Raw genomic sequence first — 15,642 nt, 5'->3', positions numbered from 1 at the left:
CATGCAATTCTTCAGGGTCAGGTGTAATTGATAGATCTGAGTTCGATAAAATGCAATTGCTGTTAATTTCAATGAAGACGACTTGGTGGACGATCTGAATCTGAAATAAGAATCCCTAAAAGCCCGTCCTTTGGATAAGTATTGACTCGACACGACTTAGTTTTGAAGAAGGTAAGCATTTTCATTGATTTCAAGATAGATAAAAAACAGGGGTAAGAAATGTGGCTTTGTGGTTCGCCACAAAGGTCTGAACGGTCTTGGATTGCCACAATCTTATCTCGGGCTATAAAAGGGCCATGATGTCTTCATTTCCAGAGAAGCATGTCTAATACTGCAACACTTAAGCTGGAAGCAATTCCTGTCGATAAAGAGGTTGAAAACCTGATCAGATCGTCTGACAAATTATCAGTCGGATTCGGCCAGACTGAAAACGTGAATTACGGGCCTGATCCTATTGGTCTGGATATTCTACCAGAGAGCACAAGACAAAGACTTGTCGAGTCCGGAATTGATATTTCTAAGGGATATCCTTCTAGACCCGATAAATCACTTGTGCCAGTTTTCCTTGACGAGGCCACAGCAATCCGCGACGACGACTACGAGTACATTGAAAGAGGTAAGAATGCGGATCCCGAAAAGAAAGCCCTTTTTGGTGCAGCAAAGGAGGTCATCAATTTGACAAAACATGTCGGAACAGAAATCGTCGGGTTGCAACTGGAGGATCTGAATGACAAGCAAAAGGACGAATTGGCACTTCTGGTTGCAGAAAGAGTTGTTGTCTTTTTTAGGGACCAGAAGCTGTCTCCACAGAAGCAGCTTGAACTAGGAGACTACTGGGGACGGGCAGAAAGACATCCACAAACTTCACAAGTGAACGGAGTTCCCGGTGTCTCTGTTATTTGGGTGGATTATTACCGGAAGTCGTATGGATTGAACTTGACGTTCAAAAACAATGCTTTAGGAAACTGGGATGCCACCAAGCACACGGTCAGAGGTCCACAAGTTTGGCACACTGATCTAGTTCACGAAAAGCGGCCATCCGGGATTACCCATTTACATTTGGATGCCATTCCAAACGTTGGAGGCGACACTTCCTGGGCCTCTGGATACGCTGCGTACGACAAGCTTTCGGAATCTTTCAAAAAGTTTTTGGACGGAAAGAAAGCTGTGTATGTTTCTGCTCACGGCTACCTGGACAGAAAAAACCCATTTTCTGGCCCAAAGAGAATTGAGAGGGTCCATCCTTTGGTCAGAACCCATCCTGCTACCGGTTGGAAATTTTTGTACGTGAACAGAACGATGACCAAGCGGATACTTGGTGTTTCTTCCGTTGAATCCGACTTGATCTTAAACTATTTGTTTGAGGTCTACGAGAAAAATGCAGACATCCAAGCTCGGTTCAAGTGGACTCCATCCTCAAAGCCTGGGTATGGAACATCGGCTATCTGGGATAACAGAGTCTCTCAACACTCTGCTGCTTGGGATCACGAGGGCAACGAATCTCGTCATGGTACGAGAGTGACATCTCTGGCAGAAATACCTTACTTTGATCCGGAGTCAAAATCTCAGCGCGAGGATCTTGGACTATCATTAGATGAGAGAGACTTTTTTTAGTAATGCCAAGATGGTTTCCTAGCTACGTACGGACATGAAAGTATAGTGGAGCTTATGACAAAATGACGTAACCGCCTGGATGAGAAGCAGCTGGAATGATATGGATCATCCCATTGTGAACCTCTCATAACAAAAGTTTTACTTGTGTTGACAACTCGAAATCATTATGGGTGTAGAAATGGAACACAATAGGGTACTAACACTACTTTTTCTGGAGCTACCTTTCTTTCCCTTTCAGATTGACGTTTACAAAGCTACTTCAAAGAAAGATTTTGGATTGAGGTGACGCTCAAACCTCAAGCTGTCTTATTGTTCCTTCAAAAGGCTCAGAAAGTACTTAAGGGCTTGGCATCAAGTAATATTAGTAATACGCAGCAAGCAAATTTGTTTCTCGTCAAAATCTCAGAAGACCACAAAAACATTAACTGACAACAAACAAGTCGGTACCCTATGGTCTCCAGTCAGCATTTCAAACCAGTCACTTGCAAAAGGAGCAAGGAATAGCTAGCTTCCCATTAAGTTCCGAGATTATTTTCAAAAATGCTGCCCTGCTTCCAGCGTGCGGCTGAAACCAAAATTCAAATCTGAAGAACGTGAGGAATGTCCTCCGGAGAATAGTCTTATCTCCGCATAGGGTATATTTTCCTCACTATAAATACCAAAGAAAATAACCTTTTGCTCGCCAACAATGAATCGGAAACAATTTGCTTATTTTTTCATTTTGATTGGATTAACCCTAGATAATCTGTGTTTGAGCGCTGGGTTTACTATTACCGAGAGCCTGGAAGAAAAGTTACACGAGGATTATGTGACAGTCTCCTGGGTCATTTCCGCTTACGCGGTGACCCTCGGCTCTTTTATAATCTTGCTCGGTAAACTAGGGGATATCTTGGGGCTTCACAAGGTTTTCCTTGCAGGACTTGTTTTGATGAGCATTACTGCATTGATCAACGCCCTTGTGCCCAAAGCTATACCCCTTATTATTTTCAGGGCAATCCAAGGAGTTTCTGCAGCAGCTCTCATTCCGACCGGTATGGGATTGACAGCCTCGTATTTTCAAGGCGACCAACTTCTTCTTGCGATCAGACTACTCATGCTGGTCTTGACTTCGTCAGGTGGATTTGGCATTGTTCTTGGTGGTGCGTTTTCTGTCACCAAAATTGGTTACAGAGCGTTTTTCTATTTTAACTTTGCGGTAAGTACGGTGTGTTTTGTTGCTCTTTGGTTCCTTATCATACCTGTTGAGCCTCATCAGTCTGTCAAGATAAAGAATCTTGATTACGGTGGTGCTTTCTTTCTGGTTGTTGGAATGCTTTTGATTATTGTTGGGTTCACGGAGGCAGGAGCCAACTGGAATTCAGCAAAAGTGTACGTCACAATCCCAGTGGGAGCTGCGATTGTATTCGGCGTTGCACTATATGAGATTGCATACATCAGTCAGTACCAGAAAAAGCACCCCGACTCGGACGATTGGAGGTCTAAATTAGCCGTTTTATTTCCCCTCGAGTTGAACAAAGTTCGGCTTTATGTACTTTCATGTTGTGGAAGTCTGTTTCACTACTGCGCATATACTGTGCTTCAGCTGGGACTCATTCAGTTTCATGAAGAGTATGATCACGATTCCCCATTGATTGCAGCATTGAGGGTCCTACCAATAGTTGCAGCTTTTGTTTTTGGAACCATCATCTGGAGACCGGTGTATGTTCAGAAAGTTGAGGATAGGTATCTCATTATGGCTTCAGCTATCATCTGTATTGGAATGACTGCGTGGTCATCTAAATTTCAAGCGGGTCAATATTGGAGGTATGAGCTTGTCAGTTTGTTCATCCTAGGGTGGGTTGTTAACATCTACTATCAAATAGTGTTTGCAACTATCATTACACAAGTCCCGCTTCATTTACAGGCCAATGCCAGTGGGATTTTCCAAACATTTGGACAAATTGGAGTTGCTCTTGGAAGTGCTGTTACTGCTTCGATCGTTGGCACCAACAAGTCAATGCTCAAAGAAAATGTTGGCAAATGTTTCTATCTAGTGTATGCATGCTATGCGGCAGTGTTTGTGATGTTTGCTGCAAACACTCTCTTCACCAAGATGAGAGGAAGTGGATCAACACAAGATAATGAGAAGGAGCCTGCAACTCCGAAGATTGAATCTGATGACGGCATTGTCGAAGAACAGCCAGCGAATGATCCAAGTTCGGATACGTCGCCAAGTTTTACTCCGAACAACATCAAAAAGTGATCACGATTAGTAAGCACGTAGATTGCAGTCTTTTGATATTGATGTTCGTCGGTCTTGGAATCAGATGGTCACTTTTGTGAGTCAGTCACATGTTGTGCGCGTTCCTTATCAATAAGAATCTGGAAGAATTATTTGGCAAGATACAATATGCATTTGGTCCTTCTTCGGAGGAAGAACTGCAATATAGGGTGAGTATAGTAAATCTCTTGGTTTCCAGGTTAGATCAATCATGGATCATTCTGACCACCTCGTTGGCGATAAGAGTCTTTATCGAGATTACGTAATAGTATGATTCTATCGGGTTCATATCAATCTCTAACACCCGGTAGATATATCCCCAAAAAGATTTACATGTGTCTGAACCCAGTTGAAGAGTTTACATTTGATCAGAATTGATGTCTAACATGGAGACTTCCCGGCAGCAAAATAATGCTACCAGCCAGAGCGATTTTGAGCAGATCGGAACTGCAGCCAATGAAGTCGCGGCGTCCGATGACTTGATAGATGAAATCACATGGCCAGCTGTCGCAATCCTTGTTTCGGGATTCTTTGCAAACTTTATAGTCTTTGGAATTGGGTTTAGTTACGGTGTTTTCCAGGAGTTTTACCTTTCCCCAAAAGGTCCACTCTATGGCCAGAAACAGTCCCAAGTCGCTATGATTGGAACCTTGGCCACCTCTTTGACATATTGTGGGGGCATATTTCAAAACTTCATAAGGAATCACTACTCTACAAGACTGAGCATGAGCTGTGGTACTTTGATGTTAGCATTGGGGATGATTCTCGCAGGAAGCTGCACTCAAGTCTGGCAATTTAGTCTGACACAGGGAGTCATGTTTGGAATCGGCTCATCAACGTGCTATCTACCTCCTGTCATTTACGGTCCCCAATATTTCAAGAGATGGAGAGGCACCGCAAACGGGATAATCTTTTCTGGTACCGGATTCGGTGCTCTTTCATTTGCATTTCTCACAAGGTATTTGCTGACTGCTATTGGCTGGCGATGGACTTTGAGGACTCTTGGTCTTATATCACTGATTGTGGTTGGGACATGCAGTCAATTTGTGACTCCTCATCCAGATTATGTTGCACATTCAGACTCTCTCGTGCTGAACATGTCAGTCATTAGATCGAGAAAGTTCCTTCTTCAAATACTAGCAGCAGGCTTTCAGTCGCTTGCATACTTGATTCCCCTAACGTATATGTCGTCCTACGGTATAACTTTAGGTTTTACTGAGAACCAAGGAGCGACTTTCATTGGTATCAATAATGCGATAAACGCAGTTGCAAAAATTGCGGTAGGTCGTGCAGCAGATCATGTTGGACGAGTCAATATGCTCGCAATTTGTTGTCTGTCGAGCACGGTGGTGGTGTTTGCCCTCTGGCTTGTTCCGCAACGAGAAACATTCACTACTTTCGTTGTTCTGTATGGTGTGACTTCAGGCCCGATAATTTCTCTTTTACCTGCCACTCTAGTTGAAACATTTGGAATCTCGTTATACCATTCCGTTTCGGGGCTACTATATTTCTCTCGTGGGGTTGGAAACGCACTTGGGTCCCCAATTGCAGGTCTTCTCGTGGGAACTTCGGCCGAGAGACCATCTAATTACAGAAGCGTGATTATTTACACCGGCACGGCATTAGCCATGGCATCGTTGCTAGTTGTATCATTTCGACTCAGCGTCAACAAAAGGCATTGATGGCGCTATTTCAATAGCCACACATATAGCACTAAAAGTTTTAATTAGCGATATCAGTTTTAGATCGAGTTTTCTGAAAAGAGAACTTGTTGAATGAGAGGAAGCTCGCGAGATACAGTAAGCATCCAATACGAAGATAACATTAGAAGACTTCTCAAACTCAATGATGCGGAAAGCCTAAAACGATTCATGAAAATTTAGGTTCTATGAGAGTACAGCTCCTGAGTTCGCTTCCGGCCGAGCTCTCGATGCATTGTCCCAGTCTACTGATAACCTATTGTTAGGATATGCAGACACCTAGGCTGTAATAGTCTCGGGGACTAAACTTTTCAGCCTCATTAGCAGCCATAGGTGATTTGAGGTGGTGCACCCGGACAAGGAGCCCGAAAACTTTTCAATGGTCGAGTCACACTTCTACTCCCCAGCACTTGAGGGTCTTTTCCGCCTCGGCAATATGCACGAATATTCTCTTGGCTGATTGTATTTTACCTGCAGCCGGAGAACCTCGACGCAGAAAAGCCCCTTTTTTGTGTGGCTACCTTCTTAAAAAGCAGGAAAATAAAAAAAAATACACAAATCATGGCGCACAAAACGGTGGCTCTCCTGACGGAGAACTTATTATCAATTCCCGACGCTTTATAAGGAGGTCGGAGATCGCTGGATCGTTATCAATTATCGCTTATGGCTTCGAAGGAACAACATAAAGACGTTGGTGTTCAGGAAATTACGGTGTCTGACTCCGATCAGACTTACCCTGAATATCACCCTCACGACATCGAAGACCTTGCAGAACCTCCTGCATTTGATGACTCGCTCCTCTCTAAGCTAGGAAACATTAAAAGGATTTTCAAAAAGAGGGAGGATGGTCATTTGATTGCAACGAGAAGATCCTGCTTTGAGGATCCCGATTTTGAGGTGGTGAAACAGTATTATCCTCCAAAAACATACGAGAACTATCGTGCGTTCGATCCATCCTTTAGATGGACATTTGATGAGGAGCGAAAACTGACCAGGAAGATTGATTTCCGTATTCTTACTATGGTGTGCGCTCTATTTTTTGCCCTCAACCTTGACAGAGGAAATCTGAGCTCTGCAGTCGCAGGTGGATTATTGAAGGATATTGGATTGAGTACAGATGACTACAACAATGGAAACAGTCTTCGTTCGGTTGGTTTCATTATTTCTGAAATTCCCTCCCAGCTCATTGGAAAACGGTTTGGCCCAGATTGGTGGATTCCCATTCAAGTTTCTGTCTGGAGTTTGATAGCCTTATTCCAATTTTTTATATCAGGAACGAAATCTTACTTGGCCACCAGATTCCTACTGGGTATTGCACAGGGTGGATTTATTGCAGATGCCGTGCAATATTTGTCTTACTTTTACACAAGAGAACAAATGGGATTTCGTTTGTCTCTATTTTGGCTCACTGATGCTCTCTCTGGGATTATCAGTAACCTTCTTGCTATCGCTTTCTTGAAAGTTGACCTTCACGGAAAAGAAGGCTGGAGGTGGCTTTTCTTGTTTGATGGTCTGATCACGTTGGCATTCGGAATTGGATCCTTTTTCTTTATGGTTCCTGGTCCAACCCAAACGAAAACGAAATTAAACCCTAATGGAATCTTCACCGAGTCAGAAGAGAAAATTATAACCAACAGATTGCTTCGAGATGACCCCTCTAAGTCTGACATGCATAACAGAGAGGCAATCACATTCAAACAATTTCTGAAAAGTCTTGCGGACTTTGATCTATGGCCTCTTATGATTGTGTCGTTCATGTTCGAGATTCCACAAAATCCAATCAAGGCTTATTTGAATATTAACCTGAAAGCCCTCGGATTTGGAAGGGACTCGATCATATATTTGAACATTCCAATTGAGGTGATGACCAGTATCATGATTGTTTTGATCACTCTCTTATCTGAGGTTCTTGATGAAAGATCACTTGTTTGTTCGTTGCAGCAGATCTGGATCTTGATTGTTGTCATTGTTGAGTATGTGCACGTTGATACGTTGAGTCACTGGGCACAATATGCAATCATGTTTTTTGCAATTGGAAATCCATCTGCACAAGCAATTATTGTTTCATGGTGTTCTCGAGTGTCATATTCGGTCAGAACGAGAGCCATTTCTGCCCCTATGTCAAATATCGGTATTCAGTTGGCCGGAATTGCAGGAAGTTATATATACAGAAGTGACGATTCGCCAAAATACCGCCGTGGTAACAGGGTCATCATTGGTATTTGCTGCCTCAATACTGTTCTATTTGTCCTCACGAAGTTATACTATATTTCCAGAAACAATTACAAAAGGTCCAAATGGAACGAATTGTCAAAACTTGAGAAAGAGGAGTATCTTTCTGCCCACCGAAATGATGGTAACAAGCGGTTGGATTATTTATTTGAACATTAATTGTATTGCTTCTTTTTAGGAAATTTCCCAGATATCTCAGGTCACGTGCCTTTTCAAATTTCCCGCTTGATTGCAACCACTTTTGAGTGGTTTAATTTGGTAGTGTCTTCTGAGATTCGTGATCATGTGTCGGGATTACGACATGTTCCCAATGCACATAGCCATGAAGAAGTATATAATTCTCCGACTCGAATCTCCGTTTATCAATTCTTATCGATTAAACATGAGTACTGTCACACAAGAACTTCAAACGGAATCCAGCACTGCAAGACTCAAACTACGTCCTCAGAGAAGATCATCTTTTGACTTTGCAATCCCTGATGGTTTGAAAAACCTATTTCCAGGTTACCGGACCCCGGATAATGTGTCTCCCTACCTATATGCTCGCGAGCAAGGAGTCCAGTATCCTAACTACACACAATGGGAGATGGAGCCATACCAGGAGCAGACGGATATCGTTGATCGTGGAGTACTCTCAGATCCCGAAAAAAAGTCACTTTTTGAAGCTGCTGATAGTGTTAGGCACCTAACACCTTACTGCGGAACGGAACTAGTGGGTATTAAGCTCACGGAGCTGACCGATGACCAGAAGGACGAACTTGCAAGACTCGCGGCTGAAAGAGGGGTTGTCATAGTCAGGGCCCAAGATGATCTTGATATCCGTAAGCAAATCAAGTTTACCTCATATTTTGGCGAGCCCCATATTCATCACCAAAGTGGAATCATCCCTGATCTTCCATGGGTCCACCCTGTCTACAAGGACGAGACATCTACTAATGGCTTGAACTCACAAGTTTGGCATTCTGATGTTCCCTACGAGCTGAATAGTGCTGGAATTACGACTTTAAGATTTGACGTGCTACCTAGATCTGAAAGTGGTGATGTGCTGGGAGGGGATACTCTGTTTGCCAATGGGTACCTCATTTACGAGTCTTTGGATCCGAAGTTCAGAGAGTTCCTGGAGACTCTGTCTGCAGAAAGCAGTGGATTTGGTCAAGCGGCACTGGCAGAGGCAACTGGAAACAAAACAAGAAGACCTCCAATTGCAACAGTACACCCACTTGTGAGAACAAACCCTGTGACCGGACTCAAATCTCTCTATGTGGCCGAAAACTTTACTACAAGAATTGTTGGATTAGAAAAACGACTTAGTGACTCAATTCTTGAGTACCTTTTTGACCATGTTAGAAGAAGTTTACATTACCAGTGCAGAGTGCAATGGCAACAGAATGACATCGCCATATGGGATAATCGTTCCCACTTTCACACTGGTATTTTTGACTATTTCCCGAAGACTCGACACGGTACTAGAGTCATTGCTCAGGCTGAAAAGCCTTACTTGGACAAAAACTCAAAACTGTACAGCGAGGTAAGTTTCAAAGGCTACGAGATTTTATAATAAGAAAACAAGTCATCGCATTCAAATTCTTTCAATAGAAGTCGGATAAGTGATTCCGTTTTTAGTTTTCACCTGATCAAATATCTCGAGGGTCCTGATAGTTTGAGCAAAAGAATATTCAGCTGGTTCAAGTAGTTTGTCCCTAATCGAAACAGCAGCTGCATTTGCCTCGTAGTAGTAACCCAATCCGTCAATCAAGGGCAGTTCAACTATTGAGTCTTCAGATGAATCAGCTCTAGTTATAACAGCTTTTGTTGGTCGAGATGCTCGATCTATCGAGATGGACCCCCTTTTTCCCTCTATCAAGACACTATATTTAGGAGACTCTTGAAGGAACGAGCCAGTAGCAGTACCGGTGGCTTCTAGATCATCAAACACAAGTGTTATGGAGGACGAAATATCAATATTTGGTACGATCTTGGATAGAATTGACCAGCTGTTGATTCTGGGAGCACTTTTCGACTGAGAAAGGAGGAGAAGATCAACCCAGGTGAAAGAGTATATGATATTATCAAATAACACTCCTCCACCAAGTTCAGGATTGAATAGTCGATTCTCAGCAACGAATGGGCAATCGTGACTCAAATCCGCTTGAACTCGAGTGACCTGTCCTATCACGCCATTCTCCAAGACCAATTTTTCGATATATTTAGTAGTTGGCAAGAACCTAGTCCAGACACCATGTAGAACAAATAGTTGCCTATCTGCAGCAAGCTTTTGCAACTCATATGCTTGTTCATGATTAATCGTGAAAGTCTTCTCAACCAGAATATGTTTTCCGGCCTGAAGAGCTGCTTGAGCCAAAGGATAATGAAAGCTATTTGGCGCTGCTATATAGACAATATCAATTTCATCATCATGTAAAAACTCATCATATGAATCATAAAGTTTTGGTGTCCCAGCAATGCTCGTGTCGATCAAGTCCAGAAACTTTTTGGCTTTCGAGAGAGAAGTGCTAGAAACAATTGCTTTGAGCTCATGGGTGACTGCTGCTCCATTTATCGCATCTCTTTGATAATTAGAAAACACATCGTTTATCCATTTGGCTGAAAATGCTCCGAGGCCGACCACTCCCCAACGGAGAACAAATCTTCTCTGTTGATCACTCATAAAAAAAAAAGACGGAGCTCAGGAACTTAAATAAAAACTGTGGCATGCATAAATCCCGCTTGTCGAGTAATTCGGACGAGGTCTGTGGGAAGAAAAGAGCGGACTTTTGAGAAACGGCGAAAAACAGGTTTCGCACTTTTCCTAACACTAAAATGTCTCTGACCGGTATAGACCCACAAGAAATTTCTGGTATTTACCAAAACATATCTGTGAAACTAGTTAAGAAACCATTGGCAAATAGCCGCCTCGTCCGAGGTAAAGAGTATCCAATAGCATTTGATTTACTGGTTGAAGGTGATGGAGAGAAGTCTTTCGTGGCGATTAATGACTTCTTCAGTTATTTGGGCGAGTCTGGAGAGCTTTTGAGGCTCGTCACCAACCATGGGTTAGTTATTATTCAGGGACTTGCTTCGACAAACCCTGAAACGTACTCCCAGATTGTGAATCATTTATTTCAAGCACAGAAGTATCAAGAATTTGATCAAGTCGGACTTTTAGCTACGAGGGAAAAGATAAAGGAATCTGTAAGCTCGGTTGGAAATGACGACGCTCTTGGCAAAAATGTTAACAAGCTGCACTCCCACCAAGAGTTCTCAAGATATCTGGAATATCCCCACATACTTACGTTTTTTGCTCAACAAGCTTCAAAGTTAAGTGGCGGAGAATCAACAACGACGCACGCAACTGAGCTATTTGATGCGGTGAACTCAAAATATCCTGAGTTTATCAAAGACTTGTACGAAAAACAAGGGAATCATGTTTATCAGAAATTTAGCTACAGAATCTCACCGGATTCCAAATTTCAAATATCTTGGACTGATGAGGGAGCTTTTGGTAAATATATTACCCAAGATGAGAAAGACAAAGGTGATCTAGAGTCTATGAAGACAAAAGCTACTAAAATTGCTCATGAAAGAGTCAGCAAGGACATCGAATTTGATGAGAATAATGACTTGATTGTCCATCAAAGAACTAGCATTGTTAATCTTCACCCGATTACAGGACTGCCTCTCATTTTTAGTAGCTTGCCAACTTATTACTCTGGCTACTACAACTCAAAACAGAAAGGAGATAACCCTAAGTTGCCACCACTCACATACGGAAATGGAGAACCAATTCCCGAGAAGTATTTGGATTTCCTACTTGAGCAGTCGGTCAAACTTGAGTACACTCACAGATTCAAAGATGGGGACATCTTATTCTTGGATAATTTTGCTGTTTATCATGGTAGGAACCCTTACACTATTGGTGATAGGAAAATCTTAGCTAGCTTTTGGGAGCATGAATCATTTCAAAGAAAACCATACAGGCCCTCCAGTTGGGAAGCTTTGGTCACAGATGTTTAACTATGATGTATTTGAAAAAAATATGGGCGTTCCTGTAACGGGACCCTTGCCATGCACTGCCCTTGATAAAAAAATCTTTTTATCTTTTTTGTGAGGAAATCGAGAAGCGCGCATGCGTGCGGCTCGTGGCTGGATTATGTATTAAATGCATATATAAGCAAATACACTAAAATATGGAGAAAATTCACGTGCTAAGTGAGATAATGCAAAGCACATCTCCTCGATGCAGCACAGTCGCTAAAGCTTCGGATTGATCATGCATCGGAGATATTTAATGGGGGAGATCCCGACTAAAGTTTTTTTTCAAAATGGCTTCTTTTGATAATAATGACAAAGAAGCTTCTCTGAACGAGATTACCGTTGCTACACCAACCGATAGTGAGAAGATTCCGGCTATATCTTCAGTGTCATGGTTTAGATCAACATTTTTTCAGGCCACCGTTGTTGGATTCGTTGCGCTGTTGGCCCCTGGCCTTTACAATGCAATGCAGTCTACTGGAGCTGCGGGGATGTTCACTCCGTACTTGACGATGAGAGCCAATGCAATCTTAAACACTTTGATGTTTCTCGTTTGTATTGGAGGATCTACAGTCTCAAATCTCATTGGTTTGAAGTACACATTCATTCTTGGGACCACTGGTTATCCACTTTATGCTGCTGCAATGTACTGCAACAACCGTTATGGAACTGAATGGTTTGTTTACCTTGGTGCAGCAGCTTGCGGACTCAGCGCTGGACTGTTCTGGGCTTCGGAAGGTGCCATCATTATTGGCTATCCCGAGGAACACAAAAGAGGAAGGTATCTTGCATACTGGCTGGCTTTCAGAAATAGTGGCTCTATCATTGGAGGTGCAATCAACTTAGCCTTCAATGCTCACGGAGTCACTCGTGGAAAACTGGATTGGCGAACATTCTTAGTGTTTGTCATTTTGCAATCCCTATCACCCTTTGTTGCCGGTTTCTTATCCCCACCTCACAAAGTTAGAAGACAGGATGGTGCTACTATTAAAGAGCACCAGAAAACGTCGACAAAAAAGGAACTCGTTGATCTATATCACCTATTCAAGTCGAAGGAAATCATACTAGTCTTACCTTTGTTTTTCTATGCAACATACGAGCTCTCCTACATTGGATCATACTTGACGCTGTATTTTACAGTGCGTGCAAGAGCACTTGCGTCTCTTGTTTCAGCATTGGTTCAGATCCTTGGAAATTTGCTGTTTGGTGTGTTTCTTGACTGGAAGCGTTTCAGCGTGAATCAAAGAGCAAAAATCGCGTACATATTCATGATGTCAATTATTGGTGGATGCTGGATTTGGGGAACTGTTGTGCAGTATGATTATTGGAAAGACCCCCCAGCGTTGGACTGGAATGATTCTGGATTTGGCAGAGGATGGGCTCTCTATATTTTCTGGCAGCTCAATTTCTCAATGGTTTACAACTACTGTTATTGGATGATTGGGTACATGACCACGGACGACACAGAACATGTGAGATACACTTCAATTGTGAGAGGTGTGGAAGCCGCAGGAGGTGCAGTCGCGGCTGGAATTGCTTCAACTAAAGCTCCTTTGATCGCATCAACGGGAATCAACTTTGGATTATGGGCAATCTCAGTTCCAACTGCGTGGGTTGTTATTCGTAAGTTAGGCAAGAGGGAGTAACGTAATACACTTTAGGCTAGATCTGGGCTGCGTGCCGGCGGGAGAGGCACGTCTGACTCGTCGACGCCCGAGGCCAGGATGACCACCTGGCGCACGGCGAGGACCTGTTCTCGCGAGGCCCCGAGCCTGAGCGCGCCCTTCATGTGCCAGAGCGACTGCACCGGGAGGTTGTTGGCGATCAGCGCGGCGCAGATGCAGTAGGAGGTTTCGGTCTGGGTGAGGATCCCGTGGAAGTGGAAGATGGGTCCGAAGATCAGGGCGAGCGCGGAGTAGGGGTAGTCGGGGTGGACGCTGGCCAGCAGGCGCAGGGTCTGGTCTGTTTCGTCGCCGTAGATGGACTGGAAGTAGGTGTACCCGCGGTGGTGGAGCTCGGTGACGGGGACGGTGGGGTCTCTGAGCGGGGTGTCGCTTAGGAGGTGCGGGTCGACGCTGTTCCTGAGGTGCAAAAGCGCGTTGATCATCAGCGGGTTCCCGTAGAGGACGCCTGTGGTGAAGATGGCCTCGCGCACGGAGGCGAGGAGGTCGACTTTGGCGCTGTGGTCCTGCGCGCGGCTGAGCAGGAAGGCGACGAGGTCGACGAGGAGGTCGAGTTTGCGCTGGACGGTGAAGCAGATGGCCACGAGCAGGTACCACGGGTTGCGGGCAGCGGTGTCGAGCGGCTCGGCGATGCGCTGCAGCTGTGCGAGCAGCTGGGGCAGTTGTTGGTTTGTCGTCATCAAGCGTCTGTGTGCACGGCGAGGAGGTATCTGAAGATAAATATGGGGACTGCGCATCGGGCAATCTCGGAGCGATTGCGCGAGCGCGAGGTAATATTACTAAAGAGGAGCCATAGCTGGCCGACGAAAAGTGCGACGAAAAGTCGACAACTCGACAACGCGCACATTGCACTAAATGACCTCGGTTGTTGTGGAGAATATAGATAGCGAGCTGGTGAGAGGGCGCACGGCGGTGGTGACTGGCGGGGCCAACGGCATTGGGCGGGAGGTCGTGAGGCTGCTGGTGAGCAAGGGCGCGAACGTGTGCTTTGTGGACCTGAGCGAGGAGGAGTCGGGCAGCCTGGTGCGCGAGCTGGCGACCACGCGGGTGCTGTACCAAAAGGCGGACGTGACGTCGTGGGCCGGGCTGCGCGGCGCGTTCGAGAGCGCGTGGAGGCGGTTTGGCTCGATCGACATGGTGGTGCCGGCGGCGGGGATCATGGAGACGAAGGACTTTCTCGCGGAGGAGGTGGTGGACGGCGAGCTACAGCCGCCGTCGTACGCGGCGCTGGACATCAACCAGAAGGGCGTGCTGAACGCGGTGAAGCTTGCGCTGTTCTACTTCAAGAAGCGTGGCGAGAGGGCGAGCCGAGCGAGCCTAGCGAGCCGGGTGAAGTCGATCGTGCTTGTTGCGTCGACGTCGGGGTACTTTGGCGGGCTGGGGCAGCTGACGTACAAGGTTGCGAAGCACGGGGTGGTGGGCATTCTGCGCGGGCTGCAGGCGCACCAGGCGGAGGGTGGGTTTGTGGTGAACTGCGTTGCGCCGTCGTACACGGAGACGTACATGATGGGCCCGCTGCGGGAGATCTGGCGACAAGGCGGGGGGCCGGTGAACACGGCGACGGAGGTTGCGGCTGCGGTTGTGCAGCTGCTGGTTAGCGAGACAGGGGGACAGACGTGGCTTGTGAGCGACGGGGAGGTGAGGGAGATCGAGCGGGCGCTGGCGGGGCTGGCACCGCAGTGGTGCGGGGAGGCTGCGCTGGGGAAGCTGCGCCGGGGCGGGCAGATCCTTGCTGAGGTGGGGAGGTATCCGCTTCCCGCTGCGCGGCAAGAATACGAGTGAGTGGTGGGAGGGAGATGGGAGGGAGATGGGAGGGAATACTCAGTGGTGATAAGCGGTGGTGAAAGTGATGCAGAGTAGAGAATAGAGAAGCCTACATAGAAGGAACATTGATGCGATGCGGGCTAGCCCGCGAGCGAGTGATACTAATAGAAGGTGGGCAGTAGTGAGTAGGTAGCAGGTGAGGGGGGGAGGCGGTGCAGGGGTGTACTGAAGCGAACCCGAAGTGGTGTGCGCACGACCATCCGAAAGGGGAAAGGACGCGTAAACAGAGAAGGGAGGGAGAGGAAAAAGTAGAGCAGTGAAATTAAAAAGATGGGAAAATAAAAGATGGGGGGAGTAG

General features: G+C 45.5%; 9 protein-coding genes across 9 annotated transcripts; 7 read left to right on the top strand and 2 right to left on the bottom strand.

Annotated features, from left to right (window-relative positions):
* Positions 1-321: 321 nt before the first annotated feature.
* Positions 322-1,614, top strand: OGAPHI_000887 (uncharacterized protein; the record flags this gene model as incomplete). The annotated part of the gene is made up of 1 exon (XM_046209030.1): positions 322-1,614. One exon carries the CDS (start codon positions 322-324, stop codon positions 1,612-1,614), a length of 1,293 nt encoding a protein of 430 aa, XP_046063797.1.
* Positions 1,615-2,302: 688 nt separating this feature from the next.
* OGAPHI_000886 (uncharacterized protein) lies at positions 2,303-3,856 on the top strand (the record flags this gene model as incomplete). Its single annotated transcript, XM_046209029.1, has 1 exon — positions 2,303-3,856. The coding sequence occupies one exon, from the start codon at positions 2,303-2,305 to the stop codon at positions 3,854-3,856; it is 1,554 nt and encodes a 517-aa protein (XP_046063796.1).
* A 404-nt stretch (positions 3,857-4,260) lies between these two features.
* OGAPHI_000885 (uncharacterized protein) lies at positions 4,261-5,556 on the top strand (the record flags this gene model as incomplete). Its single annotated transcript, XM_046209028.1, has 1 exon — positions 4,261-5,556. One exon carries the CDS (start codon positions 4,261-4,263, stop codon positions 5,554-5,556), a length of 1,296 nt encoding a protein of 431 aa, XP_046063795.1.
* A 681-nt stretch (positions 5,557-6,237) lies between these two features.
* On the top strand, positions 6,238-7,965 carry OGAPHI_000884 (uncharacterized protein; the record flags this gene model as incomplete). The annotated part of the gene is made up of 1 exon (XM_046209027.1): positions 6,238-7,965. One exon carries the CDS (start codon positions 6,238-6,240, stop codon positions 7,963-7,965), a length of 1,728 nt encoding a protein of 575 aa, XP_046063794.1.
* Positions 7,966-8,188: 223 nt separating this feature from the next.
* On the top strand, positions 8,189-9,364 carry OGAPHI_000883 (uncharacterized protein; the record flags this gene model as incomplete). Its single annotated transcript, XM_046209026.1, has 1 exon — positions 8,189-9,364. The coding sequence occupies one exon, from the start codon at positions 8,189-8,191 to the stop codon at positions 9,362-9,364; it is 1,176 nt and encodes a 391-aa protein (XP_046063793.1).
* Positions 9,365-9,385: 21 nt separating this feature from the next.
* OGAPHI_000882 (uncharacterized protein) lies at positions 9,386-10,474 on the bottom strand (the record flags this gene model as incomplete). The annotated part of the gene is made up of 1 exon (XM_046209025.1): positions 9,386-10,474. The coding sequence occupies one exon, from the start codon at positions 10,472-10,474 to the stop codon at positions 9,386-9,388; it is 1,089 nt and encodes a 362-aa protein (XP_046063792.1).
* A 152-nt stretch (positions 10,475-10,626) lies between these two features.
* Positions 10,627-11,820, top strand: OGAPHI_000881 (uncharacterized protein; the record flags this gene model as incomplete). Its single annotated transcript, XM_046209024.1, has 1 exon — positions 10,627-11,820. The coding sequence occupies one exon, from the start codon at positions 10,627-10,629 to the stop codon at positions 11,818-11,820; it is 1,194 nt and encodes a 397-aa protein (XP_046063791.1).
* A 308-nt stretch (positions 11,821-12,128) lies between these two features.
* OGAPHI_000879 (uncharacterized protein) lies at positions 12,129-15,118 on the top strand (the record flags this gene model as incomplete). The annotated part of the gene is made up of 4 exons (XM_046209022.1): positions 12,129-13,461; positions 13,557-13,828; positions 13,898-14,290; positions 14,408-15,118. 4 exons carry the CDS (start codon positions 12,129-12,131, stop codon positions 15,116-15,118), a joined length of 2,709 nt encoding a protein of 902 aa, XP_046063789.1.
* On the bottom strand, positions 13,496-14,200 carry OGAPHI_000880 (uncharacterized protein; the record flags this gene model as incomplete). Its single annotated transcript, XM_046209023.1, has 1 exon — positions 13,496-14,200. The coding sequence occupies one exon, from the start codon at positions 14,198-14,200 to the stop codon at positions 13,496-13,498; it is 705 nt and encodes a 234-aa protein (XP_046063790.1).
* Positions 15,119-15,642: the final 524 nt, after the last annotated feature.

The sequence above is a fragment of the Ogataea philodendri genome (assembly GCF_020536065.1).
Source record: "Ogataea philodendri strain CBS6075 chromosome Unknown scaffold4, whole genome shotgun sequence".
Taxonomy (NCBI): Eukaryota; Fungi; Ascomycota; class Pichiomycetes; order Pichiales; family Pichiaceae; genus Ogataea; species Ogataea philodendri.
The sequence above is the reverse complement of the archived record's forward strand: the minus strand, read 5'-3'. Positions and strand labels throughout refer to the sequence as shown.